This window comes from Terrapene carolina, unplaced genomic scaffold (genome assembly GCF_002925995.2).
Source record: "Terrapene carolina triunguis isolate 2854851 unplaced genomic scaffold, T_m_triunguis-2.0 Scaffold66, whole genome shotgun sequence".
NCBI lineage: Eukaryota > Metazoa > Chordata > Testudines > Emydidae > Terrapene > Terrapene triunguis.
Window position 1 is genome coordinate 54,077,080 of NW_020664417.1, and position 17,422 is coordinate 54,094,501.

Genomic DNA, 17,422 nt, shown 5'->3' on the forward strand with positions numbered 1-17,422 from the left:
TCCTTCTGTTTGAGAGAAAGCTCTGAAACTGGCCTCTGCCACAGGTGGTAAGAGCCAAACTCTGAAATGTACACAAGGTGGTTAGATACTAAGGCATGTGGTATTGTTTCTGTTCCCCAATTGGATGACTTATGTCACAAGCCAGCATCAAATGAATTTCTAATATTACAATCAAATATACAGCTCGCTGGAGATAATTTTTGGTGCATATTCAAGCTTCAAGACTTGCTTCTCCAGAGTATTTGTGTTAGGACAGCTTGACCACTTGACTGTTCACAGCAAGCAAACACTAACGGGTCATAAATACAGTCAAAAGGAAAACTGCTTGTCAATTCAAATAACTAGTCACCAAAAAAGTTGTCCTTTGTCGATCAGCTCTCATGAGTATTTAAAAGATGAGTAAGCTGAGGCAGCTCTCTGCCCTAGAGGGAATTGATGTCAGAACCAGTGTCACGACAACTGGGATAAAACATGATTTAATATTACAGGAACCATTTTTAATTCTCCCTCTCTTAAAAACACCACTGCTGTAATTAACAGTAAGCGGAATTAAAATACGGTTCTGAAATGAACACACCAAGTTCTGTAACTTGTCTGCCTCCCATCTACACCTCTCCTACATGCCCAAAAATATCTCCATAAGTCATTTCTATTTCATGGGCCTCTGTTCCATGTATTACAGTTTCCCTGATGCATACTCCACCAGCATCATGTACTGTATGTATTATGCATTCCTCTATGTGTGCATGACATATTACGAAAGGCTTTGTGTCCCTAAGGGCTTCTGCAGCTATTTCTGTGATTGCATCCTAGAGGGCATTTATATGAAAGTCATCAGTTAACCTTAGCCATGAGGAAGATATAATAGTAACAGTAAGTAGGGCAAGCTCATTAGGCAATGATTAAAAGGCAGAATTCATTACAATGAACATGTTTGTGATGGCTGCAGTGGTGGGGTAGAAATGACGCTGGAGAAAAGTGATAGGCGTTGTTCCCTTGAGCCCCCATGGTTTTGTGGTTAGTGTGTGACTCTGATTAAATATGGAATCATTAGGAGCACAGAACCCTTCTTTCTTCATGCAGTCCTAGGAGTTTTGAAAGCAACTGTGTATGTGTGGTCCCGGGTCTGTCATACAGGATCAATCACACACAGACAATAGACTCTGAAAATAAGTATATTTGAAATTGAAAGATGTGTATTTTTATCTACTACAATGCCACATCTTTAGCTACCCTTGATTTATTCTTTAAAAAAAAAAAAAAAATGTCTGTTAACTAGTAATGGGCTGACATGGATTTGGTTGCTGCCAAGGTTAGGATTCAGGGTTTGGATTTTTATTTGTGAGAACAGGCTGGATCTGAATTTGGATTGAGCATCTAACCCCAAACAACAGCTATATCTATTGAACAGCTATCGTCACTCTCTCCTGGGCCCCCACTCACCACTGCTATATTCCGGGTGGGACTCTCAGACCTCCATCCTCTCCTGGGGCTCTTATGATGATGGTGGCTGGCCACTGCCTACTGTCTCTTGGGCCTTGTCTAGACTGGGAGGAAAAGGTGCTTTTTACAATTGTTAGCCCAATGGAGTCACTTAACTCAGCTGAGAACCCCACATAAACACCAGTGTAGACACAGTTTAAAATAGTTTAATTTTTTGATCTAAAGAGGTCAAACTGTGTGTGTGTTACTCTGAAGTGGGTTCAAGCTAGCTGGGTCTGGATCTGATGTTCCATTGTTGAATACACCCATATTCAGGGGCATTTATATCTGAAGTTCTGGCTCATCAATACTGTTAGCCCAGATTTGAAGTAGGTGCTGTCAAGGAAGAGGTTTAAAAGGAAAAAGGGGAGGAAGAGATATCTTCTGCGGACAGAGAGGTGCTGCTACGCTAATAGAGTGACAGCTCCTCTGACAGAGAATATTTGTCATGGTGAGGAGCTCACAAAGGCACTGTGTATGTGGCTTTTTCTTTCACAAACATAAGCTGACACAAACAAGCTTTCAAGCCTCACACTGGTCTCTTTCATTAATTGCACACAAAGGACAGACTATAGATTAGGGTCTTTGATTTGATCAATCACCTGCTATGCCTGTGTCTCCCGTTTATGCTCAGTAAAACTACAGCTACCAACAGGCTGTATCTATCTAATTGTCTATTGAAGTAGATTTCTCAAGTAAAACAATAATTTAGCTAATTATTCAGTGGCATCTATTCAATTTCTTTTAATTCTGTGAAACCTCGGCAGGGCTGGCATTTTCCCACATTGTTTGGTGTCTGTATTTCATAGGTCAAGAAAAAGATTTAATTGCAATCATTACCCTTGGTACTGTTAATCATTTGTCAGTGTCAGACACTCGTCGTAAGCAGGTAATGTTTTAAATGCAACTTTTACTAACACATCCTTTTCCTTTGCTTTGCCTTAGATGTAAAGGAGCATCCCATTATGGCCTTACCAAGGAACGAAAGAGACGTTCACAAGATGACTCTCCAGACTGTAGTGCCACTTTAACCATAGCAGCTCTTGGCCCAGAGCTCTCCGCAGCTGCAGCGATTGCCTTAATGACAGATGAGCCAGGCCTAGTTAATCCAGCCTTCAGCCCTGCCTCAGAAGACAACCAGTCAGGGAGCAGTTCTGGGGACCCCAGTAGAAGCAACCGAAACAGAAGTAAGAACTAAGCAGGATGATCTCTGAGGCTAGGGGGCCTGTCTGTGAAATTAACTTTGCCGAAAGCTTTAAAAATGTCAGAGCAGAGAAACCTCTTTGTTTTCTGTAATAACCGTTTTGTATTTGTCTTGTTAAGGTGTGCTCCCGATAAACCAATATATTTAAGGTGAAAAATGCATTCAGCAAGATCTTGAAATGAACCAATGTTTTATGGGTATAAATTTTTCCCAGGGAAATGAGGGAGTGTTTGCCAAGATTCCAAGAAGATGAAGCTCAGAGGAGCTGGCATTGCTAAAACGAACCACAGTAATGAACTAACCACACCAAAAAATCTTTCCCTATTTCTTCCTCCCCTACCCTGCCCTGCCAAGCCCCAGTGAGTGTAGCATATTGGAAAAATGCAGTATGACCAAAGGCAGCCATCAAGAAGTATAGCCAGTAAAAAGAAGAGTATAGTACAGGTAGAACTAGTATTTGTGGGGGCATGGGAGCCAAAAGGAGTTTGTCTTGGGAGGATGGATGCAAGGCTACAAAGGAAAAATTTAAACTGAGTTGAATTTGGAATCCATGACCAATGCTTTGGTCTTGAGAGCATGCAGTGGGTGGGCAGATGGAAAGGTGGGGAGAGAGCACCAGAATCAAAGACCTTCATCATAGAACTGAACCCTGCTGTTTTGGTTGGGCCAGGGGCGGGGGGGTTAAACCTGATTTTGGGGAGTTTTGTACCATTAGATGGTGATGCACAGTACACATATCATACTGAAAGATACAGAGTAAGAAGTGCCATGCATACCTATGGCCCTGTAGAAATCAGAAGAGTCTGTATTTCAATTATTATACATTTGTACTGTCTTGCAAGTCCCTTTTGCTCTTTTTTCCTCTCCTTCATATCATTATTTTTGCTCAATTTTAAAAACCTTTTAAAAAAAGTTCTTTAGCCTGCTTTAGAACTGGGACCCCTTTTGGTTTCTCACCTCCCTAATTATTATTCCTGATCAGGAGGATGGAATGCTGTATGGCTAGCATTCCTGACACTTCTAATTTTAGCCATTAAAATATTAGGCACTGTTGGGGTGGGGAGTTGGAGGGGCCACCATGATGACTTTGCAGCAGTGCCGTATGCTGCTTCCATAGCAGACTTAGCAATAGCCTCCAATTTCTCTCCTGCGGGCTGGTGGAACACACTCAGCTCATTTGTTGTGGCACTAGCCCTTCACCTTACAGGCATTTTCCACTAGCCAATCCATGGTATGGCTTTGGCTTTGAATAGTGCTGTTCACAGGCCACTATCCCTGGAAATCAATGCTACGTTTATGGCTGGCTAAACAGATGGAGTTAAAGATCCTGGGGTGTGGGACAGCACAGGATAGCAATCCTTCAAATTAAGGTTAATGAATTCTCAGGCCTGAAACTCCATTTGGGGCCAGATACAACGTAAGGGAAGCCATATGCAGCGAGGAGGGGAGGGAGAAGCTACAGCAGCCCTGGTGTCACCGCCACCATGACCTCTGCCTTCCCTGTGCATAGCTACGGTTACAGAAATGACGTGGTTCTGTTGGTTGTGCAACCCAAAGCTGCTGCTATTTATTTTTCTCTGTCTGTTGCAGGTCAGCCCTTCGAACGTTCCACTATAAGAAGCAGATCTTTTAAAAAAATAAATCGAGCTTTGAGTGTCCTTCGAAGGACGAAAAGTGGCAGTGCCGTATCCAACCAGGCTGACCAGGAAAGGGAGTGTGTTGAAAACTGTCTTGCCGCAGACGAAGGTAACACTTCGTTCAGCCTGTGTATTTTTCTATATACCATGACGGGGTGGGAGCCCCACTCACATGACGATTTAACACCCAGGTCTTACAGTACTTCTGTTATTATTTATGTATTGTGTGACTGTAGTGCCTGGGAGCCCTAGTCATGGATTAGTTTGTGTTTTTAAAATACTTCATTGTTTTATTTTTTAAAAAATGTACCAGCCAAGCAAGGAGAGTGAGAACTTAGAGATATGTGGAATCTGATTGGGGCTTTTCTGGCAACAGAACACATGCTACAAGGGTGGCCTAGTGTTTAAAACATGGGGTTGGAAGTCAGGATATCTGAATTCTTTTATTGGCTCTGCCTTTGATTTTGGACAAGCCACTTATCCAGTGTATGTCTCAGTTTCCCCCTCTATAAAATTTGGATAATATCTACTATACATCTCACAGGGGGTTGTAAGGCTTCATTGATGTTTTTAAGCATTTGGAAGTCTGTAGGTGGAAAGTATTATACAAAGATAAAATATCATCATCAGTGTTCCAGCACTTACGTTTGATATTTGGTGGCAGAAGTGTGCTAAGATGGCCAGACAGGCGAGACAGACTGCAAGAGCATTGTGCTCTGTCATAAGGAAATAGAGACAAGTTACTATATGCTATTAGTCAGTGACAGGGAGAGATGGAAAATAATACTTAGCACTTGATATGCTCACAGCACTACATAAACGTTAACTAATTGCTCTGCACCATATGCCAACACAGCAGCCATCAGGATGGAGGGGAAGTGACAATATCTTTGGAGTGATGATTGCCTAAATCAAGCTCATTATTTCTTTGCTCTAAACTTTAACGATGGGAACATGACATAGAATCTCTTATCCCCAAATCAGATATCCATTTGCACCTTGCTTAGGTCAATGTTTTAGGAAGACAAAGGGTCCAGTTCCCCATTGCACTGCAGTCATTTGCACCTGAATACGGCAAGTGTAAAATGCTGCCAAGTCAGAACAGTAGCATTTTACACCCCTTTGCACAGGAGTAAATGAGTACACAAGGTGTACGGCAACAGAGAGCCACGCCAACATCTCTCACAGTTTATCTGCTTGTTCCATGTGGAAAGCTCCATTTGGTTTCTGTATTTTCAGGTATTTTTCAGTACTTTCCACATACTGAGACATTATATTTATAAAGTGACTTAAAAGTTGGACTTAAATGACAACCAGGTAACTCTAAATGCATAAACCTTTCTCTAAAGGTATTATGGTTCTGATCTTTGACCCAATGGCATCGCTAATAACTTCACTGAACCAAGTAGTTTCACTGAAATTTAAAGTTAAAGATTGCAAGCAAACTTTAAAAAGCCTAGGTTTGCAAAACTCTGCATGTGCTATTGCATGTGAAAAGCCATGCGTGTATCTGACTATTCAATTTGCAGATATAGTTACCATCATAGTGATCACAGTAATTATGCGTTCAAATGTCCAATCATATGTCTAAAGGGCTATTTGCATGGACATTACTAGAACTGTATGAACTCAAATTCAAAAAACGTATGCAGTTGTGTGATTACAGTTCTGGGAATCTGTCTTTAAATGCCCTATTACATCTTGGAAACAAGCATGTAAACAAATAATTTGTTAGAATTCAAATACGCCCTTAATATGAATCTGTGATTTTGATCCTTGACAATTCATTACAACAGGTGCTTTGTATAGCAGAGACTCAAAGGTTCTTGCTCGTCTCTCTCCTCTTGCTGGAGGAGAAACTGAATACAGTTCTTTCTGAAACAATTGTAATTATCATGACAGGCAGCAGAACACTCCAATTCTGTGTGAGTGAGGGGACTCCTTCAGTTGTTCTCCATAGTCTACGGTCTGACTCTTGTTAATTGTGCTGTCACTGAGACACACTTGGGAGATGGCTGGAGTCTGATAGCCAAACAGGTCATAGCTCTCTCCAGGCTGCATTTTCAGCCTGCTGCAGATTCATCCTGCTTTGCTGAGTCTCTTATTCCTTTTGGGGAGATTTTACCTCTTGGAGAGTGTGGTGCTGTGTTGGGGGGGATACCTTTCTCTTAATGGCCCATTGGCTTCCAGGCATTGCCTGTACCCTTGCAGGATCATCCTGACTGGTAAATATTGTGATGAATTGAATCCTGGCAGGACTCAAGATCTGGCTGGTTTTACCAACATTATATTTTGTACCTTATGCTTTCACAGAGGTCAGCAGCAGTTCGGATGGTTTAGCTGCCATTATTATTTTAATTTTTTTTCTCTAGCTGTCAACTTCACTTCAATTTATTTCTAGACATATGTCCTGTGCCACTCAATGTTTAATCAAAATGGGATTCAAAAGCCAGATATTCTCCTGTGCTGAGCAGTTCTCAGGGCAGAAGAGACTGGGGCTATCAAGGAGACAGTTATGGCTCCTCGAGTCTTGAGATGCCCCAGCCCTGGCCTCAGCCCAAGTTAGAACAGTTTAGGGGCTCCTTTAATTTATGACAGCTTCCTCTGGTTCCCAAGGGACCATATACCAGTTGTGAATTGATGTAGCAGAGCTGCCTTCTGCCTTGCCCTCTCCCCTTTTCTTCCTGCCTCTGACATGCCCTCTGTCTCCTGCCACATGCCCCTTGTGCCAAGGTGGTTGGGAGGTTTGGCGCAGGTGCCAGAGCTGGCTCTGCCAGCTTTACATTGTCACATACATCTCCCCTGTTGATGGGATTTTCACCTGGCCAGTTGTGGCCAAATTACCCAATTTTCCCAGGGAGAGAGAGAATCTGACTCTCCCTTTGTTTCCACCAATGTAACTCCATTAACATCAGCAGAGAGACCCCTGATTTATGCCAGCGTGAGTGCAGAATCAGGCCCAAAGTGTTCATGGTTTTTATGCCCATGCCATCTGAATAGTAGAAATCAGGTTGCAGTAAAAGTTTTTGATAATGCTATATTACTAATTAAAGGTGAGCCTTTCTGCGAGGAGCTGCCATCCGTTTGACCAAAGCCCAACTGAGCTTGAGTTAACGTCTGTTGTGGTTGATCTGCTGGTCTGTCAGAACTCCCTCCCCTTGCCTGGCTTAGGGGTCTCTGTTTTGTGTTTGTCTGTACCTCAGGCACAAGATCTCCATGGATAAGGGGCAAGTAAGAACCTCATTTGTGATGCTTGCGCTTCCTGCAGCTGCACAGCGTGAACAGCATTTAGAATAACCTCCTTGCCATAGCCCATGTTGTCTTGTATACTCTTCCTTATATGATGAGTCTGATATCATCACTGTGGCACTGCTCTGATAATGTGAAACTGGTAGGCTAGCTGTTGTGTGCCTCAGGTGATGATTAAGGCTACGATTTTGTCACAGAGGTCATGGAAGTCATGGAATCTGTGACTTCCAAAGGCCTCCATGACTCCAGCCCCACTGTGAGGTACCCCCACCACCTGAGGCAGCGAGCCCCCAAGCTCCCAGCCATCATGGGCAGCAGGGGTACCCCTGCAGCTCTCCAGCCACTGCAGGCAGGGGCAGTACCCCGCAGCTCCCCAGCCACCGCGACGGGGACACCCATAGCTCTCCGGGCAGGGGGACCCCCGCAGTTCCCCGGTGGTGGGGGCAGGGGGACTCCCAGCCGCGGTGGCAGGGGTAGGGGGATCCCCAGAGCCCCCAGCCGCCACGAGGGGCCAGGGGGACCCTCGAGCTCTGAGCCCCCGTGGGTGGTGGGGGCCCCAGAGCTCCTAGCCACCCATAGCTGCCTAGTCCCTTCCTATTTTATCATGGATATTTTTAGTAAAAGTCAGGGATAAGTCATGGCTTCCGCAAATTTTTCTTTATTGCCCATGACCTGTCCATGACTTTTACTAAAATATCTATGGCAAAATCTTAGCCTTAGTGATGATCTATACTCCTCTTCATCGTGCTTTTCATTAAGGTGGAAAGATCCACAGTGAAACAGTCTTGACTCCGTTTAGCTTGCCCTCACACAGTTCTTTCACTCACCATGGACACGGAGGCATTGGATAAATATTAAACAATGCTGATTGTCTCTTTAATATGATTATATTATAGCATCCTAGAGGCTCTCTTAGGAGTTTAATGATCAATTATAAATGGAGCTGGTAGTGCCACCTAAAGCTAAGATTGCCCGACACTTTCCATGGTAAGCCCCTGTTTTCAGTTGCTGATAACTTAGTCAAACCCCAACCATTTAGGCTAAAAAAATTTTAGACTTGCTCTGTGCCTCGGCCTGAAATGCTAAAAAACAAAGAGCATAAATACTGAGAAGTAAACTGGATTTTTAAAATTCTTTCATTTTAAAGAATTTAAGATATTTTTTCTGGCAATATGGGCAAGGAAACGTTTGTTTACAATATGGCATCCAAGTTGATGGTGTTTAAATGAGAATGGTCTAACTCATAGCATATAAGGTTTAAAAATAATTCCTACTTCATCCCTGAAATGCTAAGAGAGCCTGAAAATACATGGTTTTACATTTTGAGAAGTGAAAGAAGGTGTTGAGGTTTTGAAGTAGCCTCTCCAACTGTGTTGCATTTAAGATGTAATTTCTTATGACTAGGTCTGTCACTGTGAGTTACCTCAACAGCCGACTTAAATGATCAAGTACCATGAGCAAGTCAGTACAACTATGGTGTACTCTACGTGTGTCAATATACTCCTAGTTTGGCACCACCCTGTCTGTGTTCATTTCTGTCCAACAGAGACATATATACTCCTTATTCAAACCAGTCTATAGTATTAATTTTAAACCACCTAGGGCTAACACTAACTGTGGGAACTGTAACAGGTACTCATGCTGATGGTTTTCAGTAACATTCATTAGTTATTATAGGAAGCTGTAAAATAAATGGAGATTGTGATTGCTGAATGACATTTCCTGCTATTTTAGATGGAATGTGTTCCACACTGCATCGTTTTTGTAACTGTTGTATTATAATTATTTTATTAGTAGTAATGTAGTAGCCCCTAGGAGCCAGGACTCCATTGTGGTAGGCGCTGTACAAACATAGAGCAAACGCATCCAGGCAGCAGGTGTATCTTGGAGTAAGAGTGTGTGGTCTGCTTGTTGGCTCTTTACAGGTCTTATGAGGCTATCCCAGTGAGGGGGAAAAAATTACAGGGAAACTGCAGTGTTCTATAAAAAGCATAAGAATAAAAGGAAGGTGAGTGAATAGTGAGCGGTCAAGCAAGAAGCTGTCATCTTGACAATCTCAAGAGGCAAAGTTAGGCCCAAAAAAGATTCAGGACTCATTGGAAACCAATGAAACTCCGACAACTTCAAAGCTGTTTATACGTAAATATTTAATTGGTTAATTTAAACAAATTAACTGAATTTTTTTTAATGGGCTTTACCTTAAAATAACTTTAAAATAGCTGATTTATCTGAATTTTTCTCATTCCCATATGTCTCATGAGGCTTGGCTGCCTCCTAGGGACTGCAATGTTGCAGGTGGCACCCTGCAGTGAGGGACACATCTACCCTTTCCTTCTCAGCTGGAGAGGGCAGTAGAGCTGGTGTGGACATTGCCGGGATGTCTGCCTCCTTGTACACTGTGGAGTTCCTTTATAGGGGATCAGTACAAGTGAGTTGCTGGGCAGGCTGGGGTACGAGTGGAATAGGGGTTGTGGATCTTGTGCTTATGGAGATCCATCAGCCTCTACCCCTCACCCTATAAAGAGCTATTGCAGTCTCAGGGTTGCAATAATGGCTGCTGAGAAGCCTGTAGCGGTACACTCCCTGTACTAAGCCTGGCTAATTGGCTTTGGTGCAAGAGGCAGGAATTGATCCTGAGCAAGATGAGAGTCCTTGAGATACTGAAATGGAGATACTGAAAAGATGAGAAAAAGTTAAGACTTTAGGGAACTAGAATCCCCTTTTCAGCATCATGCCTGTGAGATTTGTATAAGGAAAGGAAAATGGTTTATACAGAGCAAAGAAAGAACACAAAAAAAATCAAGTTTATTCTAGAGGTGGCCCAAACCTAGAATGTGGAGTCTAACCCGCTTTCAGTAGTTTTTCAAATTAAAATCCACCACAGCAGACTGGAATTTCTGGTTCTGTTTTTGCCAAAATCTCAGAAAACAGCTGGTGGAGATCTCAGAAAGGATGGATCTTAAGCACTCTGATTCCATGGTGATGCACAAGGCATAAATACCTAGAAAAAGAGTAATCCTGCAGGATTTCCACCATTTAAGATAAATTCCTGTTGTAGCCTGCCTGTGCAAGGCAAGAATTGACTATAAAAGGGAAATGTGATTACTGACCAAATAAAACAAGTGCAATTTTACTGAGATACTATAAGATCTTAAACAATCATATCATCAGTCCTACAAAACCTTCTTTGAGAAAATTGATATACCACTGGAGAAACCACAGAAGCAATAAGATGTTAAAAAAGGTAAAATCCCAAAGTATAGATTACTTCACTGGAGAATTAAAAGTAGATAGATAGATAGATCATTCCTGTCTCCGAAGTGACTGAAAATCATTAGGAAAATCAAATATTAAAGCAGGTTGCAAAAGACAATATGCAAGGCTCAAATAAATCTAATGTAACACAGAAACCAAACTGGGTCAAACTTGTGTGTGAGAATTATAGATCTGCGTATTTGCTAACAATTGATTATAACATTGATTATATTGCTTAAATTCTGGAAACGAGGATAAAGGAAATGATAGCCTGCACTTGCATAGCCTTATTTAGGTGAGTAGTCCTTAGTCCTGCAAATAAACCCATTGACTTCAGTGAGCTACTCATGAATCAGGCCTACTAGCATGAATATAGATTTGCAGCATGGGGTGCAAATTGTGTTAATAATTCAGTCTGGTCAACATGGGTTAAAACCTAATAGCAGACATTATCCAGCACTCATCACACCTGATGAAGTTAAGGAAGTTAAGGAGCAGGATATTTCCTGTTAAGGAGCAGGATATTAAGCTAAGGATGTTAAGGAACAGGATATTTCACTAGCAGCATTATCAGTAGATGCATAATAAGCATATGAGTTTGCTAAATTTGAGCATTGAATTTATGTTTACATTAAGTAACATAAATTTGGGGCACATAAAGTCTTATATAAAAATCCTGTAGCTAAAGTACTAATGAGCACTCAGAGTCTTACATCTTTTCAAGCGAACAGAGGTACTGTCTTAAACAGGAATGGCCATTCTCTCCTGCCTTATTTAAAACTGTAATGTCAATAATATATTAAATGCTGCTATCAAAGGAGTATAGCTTGAGGAAGTAGTACATCGGATATTTCTGAATACAGATGACCTTTTATTATTATTGACAGATTCAGAGTGCTCCATACCACTCCCGATGAGAAATATACAAGAGTATGGAGAAAAATCTGCAAGCAGAGTCACCAAAAACAAGACAGAAAGTTTACTTCTTTCTAGATTCTGCCGTTCAACGATATGTAAAGACTGGAAGTGTAAATGGGGAAAGAAAGGTATGAAATACTTAATGGTTTTCCTGCTCTGGAAAACCTGCTGAAAGAGGATGGGGGATAACTAATTAATTAAGAATACAATGAAGATTGGAATAAATGGGGGAAACACAGATTAAGGCTCTGACCCTGCCACTAGCTGTGTGTGACGCATGACTTGCACCTGTGCAAAGCCTTGTTGAGGTCAGTGGGGCTCTGTTCAGGCACAGGCATCCACCCATACGCAAGCAGTAGCTGGATCCAGGCCTAACTCTTTTGAGTGAAATAAATATATTAGTAAATTAAAAGGCCATTCAGGTTTTTTCTTGTATATTACTATTTTAAATAGGTAAAGTATATTTTAATCAACCATTTTCATAATTCATATGGACAATGAAATGAGTGGATAATAGATTTGTTCTGCTTAAAAGGGGGTCTAATCTGGTTAGCAGCTAGTTTTTAATCTGGTACAGTTTAGACAAACATACAGCTGAAAACCAGGCTCAAAGTAGAAAGGGATATTGTGAATATAGACACATCCAGCAGAGCATTAAAGAAACCATCCGCAGAAGTAGAGATTAATCCAGTTATTTTACCTGGATTATGGGCAGAAGTGTCTACTTTTTCTAAAGAACATTCTGTATTTTACAGGATGTTCTTTACAGACATCAAATGCACACAGTTGAGTATAAGAGGAAAACCTGTATAATGGGCGACTGGCAAGAAAAGAGAAAATTCTCGGAGAGATTTCTTTGTAGATTACACATTTGATTAGAGTAAAAGCAAATTAGATATTAAAATTCTTCTTGGCATATCTGCAATTAAGACGCTGTAAAAGTTTGTAGTGAAGGACAGGAACATGCCACTGCAAGACTCAATAGGTTACAAACTAGTTAAAAGAATCGTCTATACATGAAGCAAAGAGCCAAAACTATACAGCAGTTGTTCCTATACTCCACTTTTATGCTAGTACAACTCAGCTGAAATCTACAGCAAGACTGGTGTAAAACTGGAATAACATAGTAGTGTATCAGGCCATAGTGTTTAAGTGATCAAGAGATTGATCAGTATAATTCACTAGAAAAGGTTCTGAGAATAAGATGTAGAGACAGAGTCTGATTAAAATCAAATGGTACAATTTGTTAGAAGCCGTAACAAGTCGCCATGGAATGTGAAATTCAAGCAGTTTTTTGATCAGTTACATTGATCAAACTACAAGGATTCCATTGGCACCTAGCTAATACAGTGATGGGGACATGAAAAATGCCTAGGAAAGACTGACAAGATGGTTTATAGGTGATTAGGTACAATGAAAAATATTGGGGTTCTGATTCTCATTTACACAATAGCCCTTTTACACCTTTCTATCAGCTATATACCCACTTAGCTGAAATGAGAATCAGGCCCTGAAAGTGTGGATCCTTTATTAAAGATATTTGGGACCAAATTCAGTGGTGACTTAAAATGGTTGGATAAGTTACAAACTGAGTAAAACCTGGTCCAAAAAAATAGGGGTAAATGACAAAGTAACATAACTTCCACCTATCTGGCACTTAGTGCGTGTGCAAAACAGAAAGGGGCTGGTATTGTAGCAGAAACAACTGAAAGGAGGGTGTAAGAGAAACAGGCACTCAGATACTGCAGTGATGAGGCTGTATAATTACCTAGATCAGTAATAAACTGTATCTACTGTATGTAAACAACAAAGACCAAGTCTGTGCTGCTGGTAGGTGCTCTTTACAGACATGATGGAGGAGAGTTTCCTGTCCTGAAGATTTTACAGTCAAAGGAGTGGTAAGGGATGCAACACAATGCTACTATTCTTTTTCAGCTTCTCTCTCTCTCAATCTATTTGCTCTTCAACAAACTTAGACTAGGAAATACCGTGCTCTCTGATACTGTTCTGCTGTAACTCTAGTTAAGTGTTGGCTTTTTAATGGCAACCTCTGCCCTTTGATTTTAAAAATAGGTAATTACAGTTCTTTGAAAAGAATGATGATACATTATTTCTCTACCAGTGGGTTATTCGTGTGAGCTCACTCTTACAATCAAAAGATCCCTTGTGCCAAAAATTCAAAATGCCTTCTCTCATGTGTGGGGCCTTTACTTCTGTAATAGATGGTTTGGGACAGATGAATACATTAAAAATACTAAGGCATGTGTAAAATAATATTGAACCAAATACTTCCTTAGTGTAACTCCATTGATTTTAGATTTGGATTTAGACAGGAATGAATTTGAACTAAAAGTTTTAATACTCATAAAAGGGAAGAAAATTACAGTAACATTGTACAGACAAATGTGCCATTTGGGAAAGGAACATACTTCTACAGCAAATTATAGTTTAAAAGATAATACACCTATGCTCAGATCCTCAAGTACAGCAGAGCTCCACATAATACAGCTAAGGAAACATCATGGTTTTGTGCCACCAGGGGCGGGGAGGGGCGGCAGGAGGGCTTCTTAAGTCAGGTGGAAAATATTCCAGCATCGAGGGGAAATAAGGTCATTGTTCCCTTCAAATAAATTTCCTTTTACTAAAATCAAAGCTAGTTTGTCTCTATATGGTATAGTGCTGCTATAGAAAGGTACTAAAGCACATGCCAGACTTTAAGAACGTGAGCAAGATTTGTGTGGGGCTATATATATGCTTAAAGTTCAGCACGTTCTTAAATTCCTGGCTGAATTGGGGTCTGTATTGGGAATAATGCCATATTACTTTTCTATAGATGGAAGATAACACCATGTAGTAATAACCAGGACACCCAGCTGCCTAGCTGTATTTGTCTGAAACTAAGGGTCTGTTGTAATGTTTAACCAGGCCATAGACAACATTGGGGAGATAGCACATCCCCTATTGATGACTCCAGATTTATCGTCCCTTTCCACTAAATTGGTTCCATGCTGAGACACATTTAAGTCTGCATTTCCCAATTAGAATTTAAACTAAACCCTTGTGTATTGTATATGACTGATTTGTCCGCAATGAGTCATTTTTTCTCATGTAGCTGGGCCCATGAGTTTGGAAAACCCTTGAAGTTTGGATGGAGCCTTGTCTACCTCAGATCCTTAGGGATCTCTGTCTGCTCTCTGTCCAAGTGCATGCTGCTTTAATATGGACATTTTGCACACTTAAGTTAGGAGGAGCAAGGGATTCCTATTCCAATGAGTTTGCTTGAGCTCCATACAGTGAAGTAGGAAGGGTCCTATAGAGGAAACGTCACTTCTCTTGGGTTACACAGAAGATCTCCTCCTCCCTTTAATTTGGATATTAGGAAACTTTCTAGACGTGAAGATGTGAGGAAATATTTCCTCACGTTTTGTGAGCCAAACGTCCCTTGGAACTTTCTGTTCTGGTGCTGAAACCCTGGGCTACTAAATCAATAGTAGGCAATGTTCCGGTCGGTCCCAGACAGACAGGCACACACACGAAAGTCTATGACAACTCAGATGAGAGTTCTGGGCTAATAGGTCAGGCTGCGGCCCCTTCAGGCTCTTGGTTTGTCTGGTAGTTACACACGTCCCTCTAAGACATTCCTGGGGCCAGTAAAGAACTGCCTGAGTAGGGAGGGTATTGGAGAGGTAAAGTACCTATTTAGTTCTCCTAGGATACTAGAACAAATCACTGCAATTTTCCTTTAAATACATTTCACCGGCCTGGATCACTCTGAAGGTCCAAGCAGTGTTCTGTAGAATCGTACTTATGAGTGGGGAAGGCGCAGTCCATCAAGGTAGAAGATGCAGAGAAGAACTGATTGCAGAAAACATTAAACCTTGAATTTACTAATTACAACAATCCCTGAAAAAAACAGGGCATCCTCTCCTCCCCTTTAACATAAACCATATCGACTGCTAAAACCTGGTTGGATCTGCTGCAGACCTGAAATTATGGTGTTGTTTTTAATAAAGCATAATTATTATTTCAGATAAATAACTTTTTATGTGCATTTCAGTCTTCCCCAGATTATATCACCTGATTCCAGATGGAGAAATTACCAGTATTAAGATCAATCGTACTGATCCCAAAGAAAGTCTTGCCGTTAGAGTTGTGGGAGGCAGTGAGACACCTTTGGTCCACATCATTATACAACATATCTATCGAGATGGGGTGATTGCCAGAGATGGAAGATTACTGCCGGGAGACATGATACTAAAGGTACAGTACTGTGGAAATGCCAGGTGAAGGGTTAACATCTTAACAAAGAACAAGTCAATGTAAATACATACTGCAATAGGGATGTAAGAAAGGGAAGTAAGACTTACCCGTTTGTGTATACAGAAAGCATAATGCATGACAAGATGTGTCATTAAACTGCAGGCTCTGGTACTTGATATGGTTCCTTCTGTCATATAGGCATGTATCTGAGTGCTGTCCTGAGTAGGCATGCTTTCCCGAATTGGGGCCTCAGTGAATAAGGATGGATGAACTGCATTGCACAAATAAGAACTGACTCTAACTTTTCCTCAAAACTTCAACCAAACCTTTTTCTGAAGATTACTGATTGGTTTGCTCATTTTCCCTTGAGTTTCAGGCCCCTCTGCTTCCTGGACTGAGGCAGAAGGACCAAAATGCAGTAAGAGAGAGTATTCCTGTGCCATTTCTGACCCAGACAGAATCAGGAAGTACAGTTCAGTCTGTTCTAGTGACATTTCGAGATCCACTTGTGGATGAAAGGGACCTAATTCTCCATTGCCCTGCTCCTTGTTTACTGATTTACACTAGCACAAAGGGTGTATGAAATGCTACCATTCTGGCTTGACAGTGTTTTACACCTCCTTTGCACTAATGACTACACGAGCTGCAGGGTTAGGAAAATGGGGGCCAAGATACGCTTCTGATAAGCAGAATGACACTTAACCAAAGCTCCAAACCTTTAAATTTACCCGTCACTCTCCAGCATCTGGTTTAACCACACCATTAGAAATGCACAGGTGTTTTTCTAAACTGGCAGGGGAAAGGGAAAGTTTAGGAATGTTTGTATATTTGAATAAAAGAAATGTTGATTTCTTTAAAAATCTTTAATTCAGTTTAAGGGCATTGCAAAGACTGTTCTAATATTAGGGCTTGTGGGTTTGTGTTTTTAAAGGAAGTGTTGTTAATAAATTGAGAGCTAAATTCTCAGTTGATGCAACTTTAATAGAGTTCTACCAGCAGAGAATTTGGCCCTGAAACTCCTACAGGCCCAGTCCAATGGGTGGTTAGTGCCTTCAGTTCTCATCGGCACTGAGAGACTCTCAACACCTGGCAGGATGAGTCCCTAATTCTGTAGATGCTGTTTGGTAAACAGCTCAGTCGGCGGCAGCAGCTGAAATCTATAAGAAAGCTTGAATAACTAGGTGACGTTGGCTGTCAGCTGCTACTTCCATTCCTGTTTCCATAGAAATGGATGATGGATGGGCAAAATATGAGGCCAACTACTTTAAAATAATCTGTTTTTTGTATATTTCAACTGTGGCTTCTGCTGCAAGTACCATTTCTCACACTGTGCCTGTAAGCTTCTGAGGCCTGCATGGCTACTAAAATCTATAGTATTTCAATTCTTAAAAGAGAACGGCAATAGCACAATAGTACT

General features: G+C 41.2%; 1 protein-coding gene across 2 annotated transcripts in view; it reads left to right on the forward strand.

Moving 5' to 3' along the window:
- LNX1 (ligand of numb-protein X 1) overlaps positions 1-17,422 on the forward strand; it is an 83,260-nt gene that overhangs the window by 28,580 nt on the left and 37,258 nt on the right. For both annotated transcript variants that reach the window (XM_024215958.1, XM_024215966.1), the window contains exons 2-4: positions 2,428-2,669; positions 4,277-4,432; positions 15,803-16,005. In XM_024215958.1, the coding sequence (XP_024071726.1) occupies positions 2,428-2,669; positions 4,277-4,432; positions 15,803-16,005 (601 nt within the window). The remainder of the gene's footprint in view (positions 1-2,427; positions 2,670-4,276; positions 4,433-15,802; positions 16,006-17,422) is intronic.